Source organism: Lycorma delicatula, chromosome 12, assembly GCF_047948215.1.
Source record: "Lycorma delicatula isolate Av1 chromosome 12, ASM4794821v1, whole genome shotgun sequence".
In the NCBI taxonomy this organism is placed as follows: Eukaryota; Metazoa; Arthropoda; class Insecta; order Hemiptera; family Fulgoridae; genus Lycorma; species Lycorma delicatula.
The window spans coordinates 50651583-50668042 of record NC_134466.1 but is presented as its reverse complement, the minus strand read 5'-3'; the positions used below and the strand labels follow the sequence as shown (position 1 = coordinate 50668042).

The following is a 16460-nucleotide window of genomic DNA, read 5'->3' as shown; positions in this document are numbered from 1 at the left end:
CTCATACATATCATCCTTTGAAGTATTATCTGAAAGGTAATTACCGGAGAGTAAAAAGGAAAAAGAAAAGGCAGAATTAATGCGACTGGTATTCCTTTGATGTTAACACGAAACGACAATAAAACCGACGACTTGTGCAGTCTCTCACAAAACTAAGCGTAAGCTATCTTCTAAGATAAGGATTTAAAATAATAATTTTAGGAACCAGGGTCTGAAAAAAAAATCTGTTAGTTTCAGGAATGACATATGCTCATTCAGTATGCCATTTCACGAAAGATTTGAACCCGATTAAAACAAAATTAATAATCCTTTTGAAAGTATTATAAATTCAGCATTGCGATTTGAGATGGAAAAGGTTATCTATGACGACCTAAATGAATTCCCATAATGAATAGAAGAAACTTAACTTTAAAATCCCTAACATCAAAGTTTTTAACACTAGATGGCAGCTTATTATACGACCCGAAAGCCCAATTAAAGTAACAATTTTTACTTGGCTAGAATGTGGATGTTCTGTCCGCCGCAAAGATCCGTCAACGGTCCACCAGGATTGACACGCGGTCCTTTTTTATGAAGTTCATAACCGGCAGCACGGACCAGCAGCTGAAACACATTATTTGAACTGTCGAGGAATAAAGAGAAGTAAACCCGCACCGATTGGGGATTTCCTGATAAGGGGCTTAAACCGCTATGAAATTTTTCTCCTTAGGTTAGCGAACCTGTGTCGTTCATGGCCACGGTAGTAATGCATACTCTGCATTGTTATATGTAAGTTGTCGCGTTTTAGTATCTTTGATTACGTGTGAGTTATTACGTTATAAAACGAATACGAAAATCTATGTTGCCGCCGACTGTGAAATACGTGGAATCATACGTTTTTTAAACCATCAAAAACGTTAAGCCGGCTGAAATTCATAGGCAGTTGGTTTCTGTGTACGGTGATAATGTAATAAATGAAAGAAACGTCCGAAAATGGTGTGAAAGGTTTAGAAATAACATAATTAATGTGCACGATGAAGAACCTTCGGGGAGGCCCTCGATAATCACCGAGAGCCTGTTGAAACGCGTCGATGATGAAATCTGAAAAGATCATCATTCAACGATTTCCGATCTAGCCCTTCTTTTTCCTGTTTCAAGAGCTTTTATTGGTCGCATTGTTCACAACCGTTTAGGCTTGAGAAAGGTTTTTGCACGTTGGGTGCCGTAAGTCTTAACCGAACGTCACGAAAACGTCCGAATGGGATCTGCTTTGGAATTTTTGATGCTCTACACAGAAAAAGGCGATGAGTTCCTTAATTCAATTGTTACCTGCGATGAAACACGGATTTCGTATTTCACGCCAGAGAGAAAACAGCAGTCAAGTGAATGACATTGAAATGACAAAGGTCAAGCCACAGCTATTTGGACGCAAACTGATGCGTCCAAATAGCTGTGGCAAACTGATGGCCAGTCTTTTGGGATCGGTTTGGCATACTGCTGATTGATTTTATGCCGCGTGGAACGACTATAAATGCAGAAGCCTACTGCGAAACTCTACGTAAGTTATGGCGCGCCATTCAAAATCGGCGACGTGGGCGGCTGACTGACGGCGTCGTCATGCTGTAGGATAATGCACGTCTACATATTGCGGGTCCGATACGTTTACTGAGAACATCTGAATGAGAAATTTACGAATACCCATCATAGAGTTCGGACTTAGCTCCTGATTATCATGTGTTTGGGAAATTGAAAGAATTTTTGAGTGGTAAGCGATTCGCGGGTGACGTTGCACTTAAAAATGCTGTTAATCAGTGGCTAAATGTCTTAATTTGTGTGGCAATTATATAGAGAAGTAGTATAAGGTATGTAGTTTAAGAGAATCAAAAATAATTATGAAGTTTTCACAATACATTTTTTTTACAATGAAACGGTCTTTACTTTAGACATAACCTCTCGTAATTTGTTTCTCTTCGGGTGGCATTTGAAAACCATCGCGTATAATATAAATATTCTTAATCATTGATGAACTTAAGACAGACTTAAAAAATTGGAAGAGATACAATATGGAAAGGTATAAAAAAAATATATAATCAAAGGGTTTTAAGTTTGTGCGTGATTTTTAGACCACCCGGTAATATTACAATATTGAATTCTCAAATTAAAATAAACATTTCAAAGGAATTATTTATAGGGCGATGTTTATGATCCAGCCTGTATAAAAGTTTGATCTGTAAATACTTTTTATCTTATTTTTTTAATCGTTTTCTTTTCCTTGGGGTCGCACCTACTTTGAATATTTACGCAGCTCCAAGGAAAAATCGGAGGAAATTCATCATTTCTCCGCCATCTTTGTGCTGATAATACTGACCAACATCATCGATACCGCTGGCCACGCCAGTTCGGTTTGCAGCAGAGACCCCATGATGTTTATCTGGGGTAAGCAAGCCCCGGATGATAAATTCTCTTAAGCATGCTTTCCTGTGCTTCAAGAACCGATCGGAGTTGAACACGTAGTGTTCTGCGGTGTCCTCCCTTCCGCAGTAATCACACTCCGCGGAGTGTCTGAACGCCCAGGTATGTTTTAAACCCGATCAGGAAATGGGTCAAATCGTACCCCAGTTTCCTCTGCTTGCGATCCAGCCATCTCTAGAGATCTAGGATAAGTCTGTAGGTCTATCTACCTTTCGTCAACTGATTCTATGATATGTAAGTACTGTTCAAAATATGTTTCATCCAAAACTGAAGAAAATTGGTTCATTATTTTACTTTGTAACAGTTTCTCCATACATCACATAAAAATGTATAAAATTAAACTGATTGAAAAACAAAAAAAAAACCGGTAACGCTGAATAAAACTTTACAATTTCTTGTACGACATTTTTTTATAAACACGAAACAAGACTCGTCCTTAACAGATCGAATGTCACTTTATTCATATAAAATGATATAATAAAATAAACTGCTCATACGCAAAGCTCTCTAACACAGTAGTCGGAATAAATTCGATACACGAAGAAACTTAATAGTAATACATTGAACTATTATAATGTTAGATATCCCTTACGGGTCAATACCATTTTTAGTTATTCAATTCGGATTCAATAGGCAACATACAGACGAGACACTTTTCATACAACCGGTTCTTGTCCTTGTTAAGCAAGTTACGTAACGAAACGGCTAAATATACAAACTAATTTAACGAAGCCGTGTAAGCATAATACAATCTTATAAAGGAGACACTACCTAGTTTTATTTTAAGTATGCGCAATATGTATGCAAGGGAGCGAGTGAAATAGAGACTCTTCGAGAGAAGATCAGAGGGAAATGTATTAGGAACCAGTAAAAAAAAACCCACATTCAGAATAATCCAAAATTAATAACATTTAAACAAAAAAAAATTTAATTTTTATTACATTAATAGTTAAATTCAGACCTTTTTTACCAGACTAAAAAAAAGAGAAAGTTCTTAAATGGATCCGAACATTTCCAGTAATATATATATTTTTCTTATCCGCTTATTGAAGCCGATACGATTTTTTTTATTTATTCTTTTAATACAACCAACTTAAAATTTGTTAACTTAAAAAAAAATAATGGTAAATAAAAATTATTATTTTTCGATTCTCCTTTAAATATTCATTTACAGAAATCTAAATTTAATTACCAATCAACAAACAGCGATTTTAAGTCGAACCATAGTGAATTAAGCCATAATTGAGATAGTAAATAGAACTCAAAATGAGTACGAAATGAAAAAATATATGTTTTTAGACATTTCTTTTTTGTAGTAAACCGTCCCTTTTTGTGGTTGAAATAATAAAAGTTCAATTAACAGATATGAAGTTAAAAGAATGGAAATTAATACTGTTTGAATTTAAATTGAAGTATATACTGCGGTTCGTGAAACCGAGTATTGTTTTTTTTTTTTTTTTTTACTAATCTTAGCAGTTTGAACAGTATTGACAAACGAGGCTTGTTCAATAATTTAACAAACAAGTAGCTGTACAACAAAAATGGTTTATTAAATAAATATAAATTCTTTTGTCTATTTCTCCACGTAATCCCTATCCCAACCCTGGAGCGGAAAAACACCCACCTTGTGACGTTACCGGTCGGCACACCACCCCCTCCGTTCAAAGCCCTGAGGGGCTTTACCGGAGGTAATCTTTAGACCCTCTAACTGATTACATCTCGCAGTCATCAGCTTCGGTCGGGATGCCAACGATATAAATGCTTCGGCAGACATTTGCATCAGTAAAATACAAATCAAATTTCGCCTTCATATAAGCCTCAAACGGACATCTTCACATCCAACCTAATACGATTCCCTCAAACTAACTAACCGAAACCGCGAACCCCGCGCCTTGTCCAGATTTGACATCACCGATCGTGTGAATGCCTCAGAAAATGAACGAGTTTAAATTGAAATCAGTGCTACACTCATACCAATCAAAATTATGTCTTACGCAACATAGAAATTCAGACCTACACCGAAATAAGTCGACCAATTTAAGTGACCTAACAAGGGGGATGTAACCTCATTCCGATCTGCACAGGAGCCGGGGACATAATCCCCCACCGACGTCGGTGGGACGTAATCCCCATCGACTTCTCTGCACGTGTACAGAGAAGTCTTTACAACGAGTTTTCTTATCCCCTCAGCGAAGAATTCTTTCCTTTGATCTCGAAGCTAGTTTTGTAGTCTTTTCTTTACCTCTTCATTTTCGTTGAACTTGATGCCACGCAAAGTTTTTTTTCATCGGACCAAACAGATAAAAATCCGAAGCGGCAAGGTCAGGGCTGTAAGGAGGATACGATGTAAGAGCTCCCAACTCGCTTCGCCAATAGTTTCTAGCGTCAGTTGAGCGGTATGAGGTCGAGCGTTGTCTTGAAGAAGAAGTACGTCTTTTCTCTGCCATCCCGGACATTTCCTTTTCAACGCGGGCTTGACTTCGTTCTCAATCATGGCTGAGCAGTGTAAGCTGTTGATACTGCGTTGCATAATCACAGAAAATCGGAATATGGGCACTCCAAAAGATGGTTAACATGATACCAGCCGACGGTTGCGTTTTGAATTTCTTACGGACAGGCGATTGAGGTAGTTTCCACTGAATGTTTTGACGCTTGGACTCCGGCTCAAAATGATGTGTCCAAGTTTCATCACAAGTTAAAATCCCGTCCAAAGATGCGTCACCTTCTTTATACAAACGATTTTTGAATTCAGGTGCAAATGCGAAACCTCTCTACTTCATGATGAACAATAAGCTCTCCGGGAACCCACTTTGTTCGAGTCTTAGGGTATTTCAGTTTGTTTTGAACGATGAAGTGAGTTGTGCCAACACTTATTCGAAATTTTTCAGCAATTTGTTGTTCAACTGTAAATCGTCGGTCTTGGATAAGTGAATCAATACGAGAATCTAACGCCGAAGCCGACACTTCTACCGGACGCCCGGAGCGGTGCTCGTGGGTCTCGCTTTTGCGGCCACTTTTAAACTTTTCCATCCGCGCGTAAAAACTCGCATGGTTCATGCTACTGCCGTACTGTCCTTTCATCCGAGACAATATTTCTAACGGTTGTACACTTTACCGAAAGTAAAAATCGGATCACAGAACGCTGTTCTTCAAAAGTACTTTCTTCGAACGGACACGCCATCGTAACTAAGATTTTAGTGGGTATGATTACGTAAATATTAATCTAACAGCTGACTAACACTCTTCGCGAGTTTGCCAACACTTACAAAAGTTTCAACTGCATGCATTAAAAGTTTCCTTCATAAGAATGTTTGTCTCTTTAATTATTAAATGATCCTCGTATATATAATGCGCGCACACACACACACACACACACATATATATACATATATATATAATATCGATATATAATAACATAACGAGTATACACCTGACTACCACGAGACATGTACTAACGAATCGGGATTTTCCGTTAGTGATCGGTACATTCCGGTGCTAAGCTAAGGGGAATGCAGACACAGACACACATACAAATGCCGTTTAGTAGGGTAGAATAACTTTCTTAAACAAAGATTGAAGCCGAATTATCTCAGCAGTATTTCATAATTTAATGTTATATATACATAAAACTAATCCTTACCCGATGATTATTGTCATAATTAAAATGGACTTTTAGTCTTCTGTAAACTGTTCTTGAACATTCCTATTTTTAAATTTGTCTTTCAAAGTATTTAAAAACAAAAATTAAGAATAAAATAATTGACAGAGGATCAATTTTTTTTAAATTAAAAAAATATATAAGTACCTGTTGGTGCTGGCGAGGGATTTGCTTGAGCTAGCGTAGCTGCCTCTCCTGCCTTCAAATTATGACCACCACTCCCCTGCAAAAATAAATACAAAAAAACAATCTTTAACTATTCTCACGGTTATATACACATTTAAAATGATAAGATAAATTCTTTGGATAAACAAAACGACCGAAGATCTTTATATGTAAAGATGGTTTGGTGTAATGCTGAACGCGTCTTCCCAAATCAGCTGATTTGGTAGTCGAGAGTTCCGGCGTTAAAGTCCTAGTAACGTATGTTATTTTTACATAGATTTGAATAACAGATCGTGGATACCAGTGTTCTTTGGTGGTGGGTTTCAATTAACCACACATCTCACGAATGGTCGAACTGAGGCTGTACAAGACTATACTTCATTTACACTCATGCAATATCATCCTCTGAAGTAATACCTGGCTAAACAGGAAAACGAAAAAAAGAATCAGGCACGTAGATAAAAAAAAAAGACTAAGTAATCAATTTTACATTTACTAACTCAGGCCAATTTATCAAAATAATCTCAAAATTAAATAAAAAAAAGGGAATTTTATCGAAAAAAAAACTTCCACATTTCGACTAAGGGAGAGAAATTCTAGTTGTACATTAATACATTAAAATATTAAGTTTTGACTTGATAAAAAAAAAACTTATCCAGAAACAATACAAAAAGGGAACAGATACTGTTTTAATGTCACTATAATTTGATACATGAGAAAAAATCAACAAGAGTATCCTTTGCTACGGGAATTGGACAAGAGTACATAATTGGAAGGAGTAGCAATAAAACATGAAAATATTTCGGTAATTTAACAGGTTGATGCGACACTAAAAAATGCAGTATTTCCAAGGCGCTATATTTATTTTTCTAAAAACATCCAACAGTGCTGCCATTTTTTTTTTTCAATTTCAATAAAGGTTTTGTTACCTTATTAGTAATTTTTGATGACACTTTCACTTTGCAACTTTACTTTTTGAAATATTCAAAAATAAAGTTCAGACATCAATATGTATCTCATAGCAACCGTGGATAACGAGACGCCAATTGATGTCTCAGAATAATAAACATATTTTAATTCTTTTTTTTCCTCTTTAGCCTCCAGTAATTACCGTTCAGATAATACTTCAGAGGATGATATGTATGAGTGTAAATGAAGTATAGTCTTGTACAGTCTCAGTTCGACCATTCCTGAGATGTGTGGTTAATTGAAACCTAACCACCAAAGAACATCGGTGTCCACGATCTAGTATTCAAATCCATGAAAAAATAACTGAATTTACTAGGACTTAAACGCTGGAACTCTCGACTTCCAAATCAGCTGATTTGGGAAGACGCGTTCACCATTAGACCAAACCGGTGGGGCAATTATAATATCTTTTACTTACTAACAATTAATTGTATTTATTTTTAATTCTACGACTCCAGATTTGTTTGAATACTATTTTTATTAATTGAAATTCTCTTTTTTAACATAAATTACTAAAAGTCACTCTCTTCTGTAATAAAATCATATGTTATTGATAATTATACTTAAAAATTTAGATTTTTAAAGTAAAATTTGAATTTAATATTTTTAAGAGTATCTGATATTAAAATTTAACTAAACATTGTCAGTAAACGACTAAAATTAAAAATTAATTCACATTTTATAACTACACTTTTCAATTATGTTTAGCTTTTATTTGCTGATTTTCAAAAACCATTCTTTAATTTAAGATTTAGAGAAAAACGTCTATTCTACATACAGCACAAAAATATACAAAATTTTATCTTTAAAATTATATGTAATTTGATACAAAAAAATTAAAAATCACATCTTAAGTGTGACATTACATTAAGACATCATTTAATGTCTCACAGGAGTATTGGATTGCGAAACAGAGACATCAAATGATGTCTCATAGCAATAAAGGATAATTGGCTGTGATATCACTTGATGTATCACAACAGTCAACCTGTTAATGGTCAATGGCTTGCCAGTTTCCGTAGCAACTACTCCCACCTCCCGACTAACGTATTCAAAATCCCGCCTACTTTACTATCTACTCATCAGAAAAAAAAACCACATTTCACTTCTGAATCGAGCACGTTTTGAAAAAATCACACTGCTTCCGTTTAAAAAGTAATTAATGAAAGAATAAACGTTTTCAGGAAAGATATTAATTATTTTTTAATCTTACATTAATTAAAATAGAAAGATATACAAGAAACAATGATTTTAAATTTTCTTTTTAATACATTTCATACATCTGTCACTCTAAAAATGTATTAAACAGTCCGACAATCTAAATATTCGACTAAAAATTTTATTACGTTGAAAACAGCTGTTTTAAGAAATTTTAAAAATATTTGTCCACTTTTTTAACAAAATTCAACCGAAAAAAATCTTTGTAGTTGTGATCGAAAAAAAAACTGATAACAAATTTGTTATACTTTCCGTTTCGGCGTGACCTCTGTACGTACGTACGTATCCCGCACAACTCAAAAAGGATGATTAGCCGTAGAATGTTGAAATTTTGGATTTAGGACTGTTGTAACATCTAGTTGTGCACCTCCCTTTTGATTGCAATCGGCTGGACTAATTGTGTCCAAAAAAGCCAAAAATAAAAATGTGGATTTTGAATCTTTTCTTAACTGCAGTAATAAGCTTTCACTGAGAGCTATTCAATGATATATCCTAAGTGGTCTTTATTTTCATTGATTCCAGAGTTATAGCCAAGTGAAATTTTAATTAATGAAATATTTGGATCTTACAAGGGGAAGACACTTCGCATTGGTTCGAATCCGACTTCATATACATTTTTTTTTTTTTAACATTTAAATATATTGATTTATTAATAATAATTAACCTCTGATTGTTAAAAAAGTTTTACAGTAAATAATAATTCAATAATAAAACAAAATATGAAAAAAGACTTAAGTTATTAGTGAAATAAAATTTTATGTACTTTTCATTTTAATTTAAAAGTTTTTATAAAGCATAATAATTATTAATAAATCATGATAATTAAATTTCAGCAGATAATTAAAAATCAGCAGAAGCAAACTTAGGCGGAATAAAGAGAACCGGTAGAAAACCTTGGGTTTCAGACGATATATTGCAGCTGATGGATGAACGTAGAAAATATAAGAATGCTAGTGATGAAGAAAGTAAAAGGAACTATCGGAAATTAAGAAATGCTATAAACAGGAAGTGCAAACTGGTGAGTGGATTAAAGAAAAGTGTTCAGAAGTGGAAAGAGAAATGAACATTGGTAAAATAGACGGAGCATACATGAAAGTTAAGGAACATTTTGGGAAGCATAAATTAAAATCTAATAATGTGTTAAACAAAGATGGTACACCAATATATAATACGAAAGGTAAAGTCGATAGATGGGTAGAATATATTGAAGAGTTATACGGAGGAAATGAATTAGAAAATGGTGTTACAGAGGAAGAAGAGGAAGTTGAGGAGGATGAAATGGGAAAAACAATACTGAGATCTGAATTTAAGAGAGCATTAAAAGATTTAAATGGCAGAAAGGCTCCTGGAATAGACGGAATACCTGTAGAATTACTGCGCAGTGCAGGTGAGGAAGCGATTGATAGATTATACAAACTGGTGTGTAATATTTATGAAAATGGGGAATTTCCATCAGACTTCAAAAAAAGTGTTATAGTTATGATACCAAAGAAAGCAGGGGCAGATAAATGTGAAGAATACAGAACAATTAGTTTAACTAGTCATGCATCAAAAATCTTAACTAGAATTTTATACAGAAGAATTGAGAGGAGAGTGGAAGAAGTGTTAGGAGAAGACCAATTTGGTTTCAGGAAAAGTATAGGGACAAGGGAAGCAATTTTAGGCCTCAGATTAATAGTAGAAGGAAGATTAAAGAAAAACAAACCAACATACTTGGCGTTTATAGACCTAGAAAAGGCATTCGATAACGTAGACTGGAATAAAATGTTCAGCATTTTAAAAAAATTACGGTTCAAATACAGAGATAGAAGAACAATTGCTAACATGTACAGGAACCAAACAGCAACAATAACAATTGAAGAACATAAGAAAGAAGCCCTAATAAGAAAGGGAGTCCGACAAGGATGTTCCCTATCTCCGTTACTTTTTAATCTTTACATGGAACTAGCAGTTAATGATGTTAAAGAACAATTTAGATTCGGAGTAACAGTGCAAGGTGAAAAGATAAAGATGCTACGATTTGCTGATGATATAGTAATTCTAGCCGAGAGTAAAAAGGATTTAGAAGAAACAATGAACGGCATAGATGAAGTCCTACGCAAGAACTATCGCATGAAAATAAACAAGAACAAAACAAAAGTAATGAAATGTAGTAGAAATAACAAAGATGGACCGCTGAATGTGAAAATAGGAGGAGAAAAGATTATGGAGGTAGAAGAATTTTGTTATTTGGGAAGTAAAATTACTAAAGATGGACGAAGCAGGAGCGATATAAAATGCCGAATAGCACAAGCTAAACGAGCCTTCAGTAAGAAATATAATTTGTTTACATCAAAAATTAATTTAAATGTCAGGAAAAGATTTTTGAAAGTGTATGTTTGGAGTGTCGCTTTATATGGAAGTGAAACTTGGACAATCGGAGTATCTGAGAAGAAAAGATTAGAAGCTTTTGAAATGTGGTGCTATAGGAGAATTTTAAAAATCAGACGGGTGGATAAAGTGACAAATGAAGAGGTATTGCGGCAAATAGATGAAGTAAGAAGCATTTGGAAAAATATAGTTAAAAGAAGAGACAGACTTATAGGCCACATACTAAGGCATCCTGGAATAGTCGCTTTAATATTGGAAGGACAGGTAGAAGGGAAAAATTGTGTAGGCAGGCCACGTTTGGAGTATGTAAAACAAATTGTTGGGGATGTAGGATGTAGAGGGTATACTGAAATGAAACGACTAGCACTAGATAGGGAATCTTGGAGAGCTGCATCAAACCAGTCAAATGACTGAAGACAAAAAAAAAAAAAAAATTAAATTTTAAAAAAAGTTAAAAAAAAAAATATGCATATGAAGTCGAATTCGAACCGATGTGTCTATGGTTACGGATCCGACACGTTCTCACTTACACCACATATATTTATTTCAGCGACGTGAAACAAAATTAATACATAACTAATATAAAATTCTGATACGTACACCACAAAAAAAAAAATGTAATGCAATGTCCACCATAATGCAATTGTGTAACTGCCCATTTTATTAAAAAATTGGAGGTCGTATCTCACTTTCCAATGAAAAGTTTAAATGAAATGCAGAAAAAATGTGTATATGTAATACAATAGGCGTAAAAGGAAGTCACATGGTATCCACATCAGATTTGTATTCTTACAAAGTGGAAAAAATAATGATATATGAAAAAAAAGTTTAAAGATTAAAAAAAAAATCGATATTTTTAAACTCTGATCGGCTCCCCCCACTCATAAAATATCCCACAAAGTTTTTTTTTTTTTTTGGGGGGGGGAACATGCACTACTACTATGCTTAGGAAGACATGAAAGAAGATTCGGTTAAAAAATATGCAATAGATAAAACAAAAAAAAAGCTTTTTTACGATGAGAAAAATTTTGAGGTAATTTTTTTTTTAAATGGTAAGATAAACATGAACACATTTACCGAGTTTAATATAAGCGGGGTTATGTTAGCAAAATTCTTAGAAAACTTCGAACGAAATTGTCTACCCCACTCGCTGGATATATTGACCATTCTTCTGACCCCGTTGCCGAATACACCCGCCTTGAGACGTTCCCGGTCGCCACACCAACCCCTTCGTTTTTAGCTCTGATGACCTTTACCGGAAGTCATCTTCTAGACGCTCAATACTTAATTAAATATTTTTCCACCCTATGGACCAATAGTTGGTGATATCAAAAAAATGTTTACTTAGATAAGTTTTAGGCCCTTATCCAAAGAAGAGTAGGAATTTTAAACGAATTCGATATTATACTTAATAAGAAAATTATAGCGATATTTTGTTTTTTCGAAAAAGCTCCCCCACTTCCGCCCCAATGGTCTGATTATGGCCGTTAACGAACTGGACCGAAATTTTGGGACGAGTTATTTTTAAAGAAAAATGTGTTAAAGTGATTGGGGCAAAATTACGGGAATTATCGTGTCCTCAAGAAAGTGAAATGTATGTATATATATATATATATATATATAAAAACTTTTGAATTGACGGTGGTTTTGGGGTCTAGGGATGTGAAACGCGAAGTTATGCCGAAATTTTCCGGAAGTCGAATCATGGTGCCCTTACAATAGGTAGCTTTCTTATGAAATCTACCTAAAATGTGGGGATACTATACAATTATAACCCGAAGTTTTCCAATTAACTTTTTATTTTCATTTTTAGGGAAAAAATAGCGTTAATACGGTATTGCCAACCGTTGGAAGAAACTTCTAGGAATCAACAATGGTCCATTCGTGGAAGAACAATGCTTGAACCTAAAAAAAAAGGCTCGAATAGAGAACCTCCTATAATAAAAATCAATGAAAAAATGTAGTCTCATTGTACCAGATAAACTTTTAAATTAAAAAAATATATATATATTAAAATTATTTTGTAATTTTATAAATATTTTTTTATGCAAATATTATTCAACTTTTTATTACTGGGCTTCGTTATTAATATGAATGAATATTCATACAATGTAAATGTTACATTTTAAACAAATATTATAATGCGAATGAAATTATATTATTAGCTTAGATATTTGTAAATGAATATTTTAAAAACTACAATTTTCATTTAGAAAAACAAAAGTGAATACTTTTACTTATTGTATAAATTTTACGCATGTAAATAACTATGATGGTTGGTTATCTTATCTCATGCTGTAAAACAAAAATAAGATTATTTTTAACAATACCTCTAAAGAACAAAGACCAATATTTATCAGTTTGTAAATTATTAAATGGATATTTTATTCTGAATTATATACAATATAGAGATGACGTCAGGAATGAGGAAAAATGAAAAACTTGGACGGATCAAAGAAAACGGTCCAAACGAGTTTAAAATGTTTATTTGATTTTTGGAGAAAACACTGAATCTTTCAATCCACAAAAAAAATTTACAAAACTGTTATTGAAAGACGACATATAGAATATAACTACGGGAATAAAGGAAAAAAACAATTCAAACAGTGAAAATGAAAGTTGACACACCAGGAATGAAAGTAAATTAACTGGGTGGTTTAGATCGAGGAGTTAGGCAAGGCAGTTGCCTGTTCTAACCAACATTGTTAAACATTTTCATTGAAGATATAAGGAATATATCAGACGAAGAGAAAAGGTATAAGTATAAAAAGGTTATCAAGAAGATGTGAGAGAAGCACGACAACCAAATACCAAATTCCTTACCGACCATTCCAACTCTACCTTCCCGCTGACCGAGTTAGCTCCGGGACACAAACGTCCCAGAACAACCTAACCAAACTAATTTTCTTTAAATTAAATTAAATGTTACGAGTACAGGCCCCAAATTCACTTCCGGCGCTCTTTCCTTACGAGAGGACTACCCTTTAAACAAAGGATTTCAGCCCAGAATGGGCTGAAAGAGAGCGCGTCAAGGAAGATAAGCTCATTAGTACATCGTTTCGCCGGGCTCCTACCGTTAAAACCGTCCACTGGATCGGAACGCAGTCAAAATTTCACCAAACGAATCAACGCCATCTCCGCGAATTGAATTTATAACCCGCCAGCATAGTAGAATCATCCAGCAGCAAAGGACACAAGTCCGTATACTGCGAAAAGTAGGAGGGTATGCACCCTCCGATATCCTTGCATTCCGTTCCATAATAAGTATAAAAGGACAAAAAATAAGATGGATGCATAAGGTTTGCTGATAATATGGTAATTCCATGGGATAGCACACACGGCTTTCAAAGATCGTTAGAAGAAGGTATGAAAAGAAATATAGGAAAAACTGAAGTAATCAAAGTAAAAACCAAATAAGATACGGACCGATGGTGAAAGAATAGAAAAAGTAAAAAATCAGAATTATTGTGTAATAAAAGATAAAACTTATGCATCGGTGTGACGTCTGATGGAAATGACTTTGCATCGGTGGCATCCTGATAAGAGGCCAAATTGATGACTATGTTGTGTTATCAAGTTTAGAAGGTATAAAAAACAACCTCCAGTTAAGCCATCAGGGCTAGGAACGAGATCGTAAAAACAGGAATTTGTTCTCCTACGGGGTTCAGGATGGTAATCAAATAACGATCAAGCAGCCCATAATCGTATTCTGAAAATTCCGTTCAGACTTTATGAGACTGTCTCAAATAAATTATATTATTACTCAGTCTACAACAAATGTAAATGGTATATTAAATCAATTTGTAGTATCGCTATTAGTACACTTACAATACGTATAAAGGTCGTTCGTATAAAAGTCTGACAAAGAAACACAGGATTTTCCAGAAATTTTATTTTTCAAAGGAAGAGTCACCTTCTAGTTCGATACATTCAGACCGACGACTTTTCATTTTTTCAATACCCCAACATAATGCTATTTGTTCAATTGTACAAAATAAGCGCTTGGACGAAGATTCACTTCATCATTTGAAGGGAATCTTCGTCCAGCGAACCATTTCTAGTCATGAAGCTTTAGAGGAACAACTACGTGTTTGCAGGCGCATTATCGTGGTGAAAAACCACTTTCTTTCAGATCGGATGTGGACGTTCTGCCTGAATAGCACCCTACAATCGGTCCAATAGCGAAGCGTAATACTCCTCCGAAACGGTCCTAATTTTTCCAGGTAGTCTATGAGCATCACACCACCAGAATACCAAAAATAAAAACCGTAGCCGTGACTTTTCCTGTAGATTAAATAGTTTTCTCTTTCACTGGTGCACTTTTATCAGCTCTGGTTTAAAATTTGGACTGCTGTTCAATTTCTGGCGTATAATGGTCAATTCATGTTTGATCTACTGTTATAAAATATCGATTCATCGGAATCGCGTTTAAATAAGTGTAAATATTTTCGAGTACTGTTCAGTACACAGTTTAGTCGATTGTTAACAAACGCGGTACCCCAGCGGAAAGTGTTTTCATACCCGAAACATTGTATAAAATGTGCCAGACACGGTCTATCGAGAAGTTTGCGATTTCAAGAAGCTAGCGTACCTTTATAATCGGAGACCCTTTAATACGGCATAGCAACGATTTCGTCAGTCGTAGCGGTTTTTGGGTTTCGGTTTAACAGGTGAAAAGAGTATATTAATTTGTTTATGCTATCCACTACCCATTTTATTTTATCTATGTTGCAAATCGAAAGACTAATGATTTCTCTGCAAGTAATAATCTTCACTTTACAGCCAGAATGGTGACTTTAAATTCCCCCTCCACGGGGGGCGAGAATGGTCCTGCCTTTTTCTACAGTCTGTGACCACTGAACCGCGACAATCTCAAAAAATCGTAGAAAATGGAACCGTTTTCGCTTTCTTTGGCGTACTTTCATCTACTGTTATAAAAGGACGAAGAAACTCATTCGGTATTGCGTTTAAAAAAATCTATAATCACCTTCGAGAAAAGTATGCGTTTTTGGTTGACTGTTAACTAAAGCGGCACACATCGTGCGGAAAGCTTCTTAAACAATATCGTGTAAATTGTAATGGATACGTTATATAGAGATGTTGGAATATATGTTCGCGTACCTTCACTCGGCGATCATTTAATACGGTAAGCGGAATACGGCATTCATCATCTAGAATGGATATTTGACCACTTTTAAATTCAGTATCTCACTTTTCTCCGTCGAAAATTAAGGGGAAAAATCCTTTTTAAATGGAATCTAACCCTTTTTGTATGTGCATCGAGATTGAACTTTTTAAAACAAAATACTTTATAACGGCTCAAACTTCCAATTTTATCCATTTTTTCAGAAAATGTCAAAAATTGTTTCCTTTATTCTAAGGAGCATTCCAACTAAAGGATTATACTTGACAAATATCATACTCTTTTGAACGAACTTGCGTCTTCTCTTTGTCATGCCGAGAACTTTCGGAATGACCCAGGTATTAACATCACTAAAATTAATCATTTCAACACGTTCTTTATATGCAATTTTTTAAAAAAAGAAGGTATTTCTCTAAATAATTTATGATACTTTGTTCAGACTCTCATCTTTCTATCTGAAACGAAAAAAAGATAAAAGATGCGGGA

At 34.5% G+C, this 16460-nt stretch overlaps 1 protein-coding gene across 1 annotated transcript in view; it reads right to left on the bottom strand.

Annotated features, from left to right (window-relative positions):
- Positions 1–16460, bottom strand: part of Lk6 (MAPK interacting serine/threonine Lk6 kinase) — a 192666-nt gene that overhangs the window by 135793 nt on the left and 40413 nt on the right. Inside the window, exon 2 of the mRNA XM_075380754.1 lies at positions 6257–6332. Coding sequence (XP_075236869.1) covers positions 6257–6332 — 76 coding nt within the window. The remainder of the gene's footprint in view (positions 1–6256; positions 6333–16460) is intronic.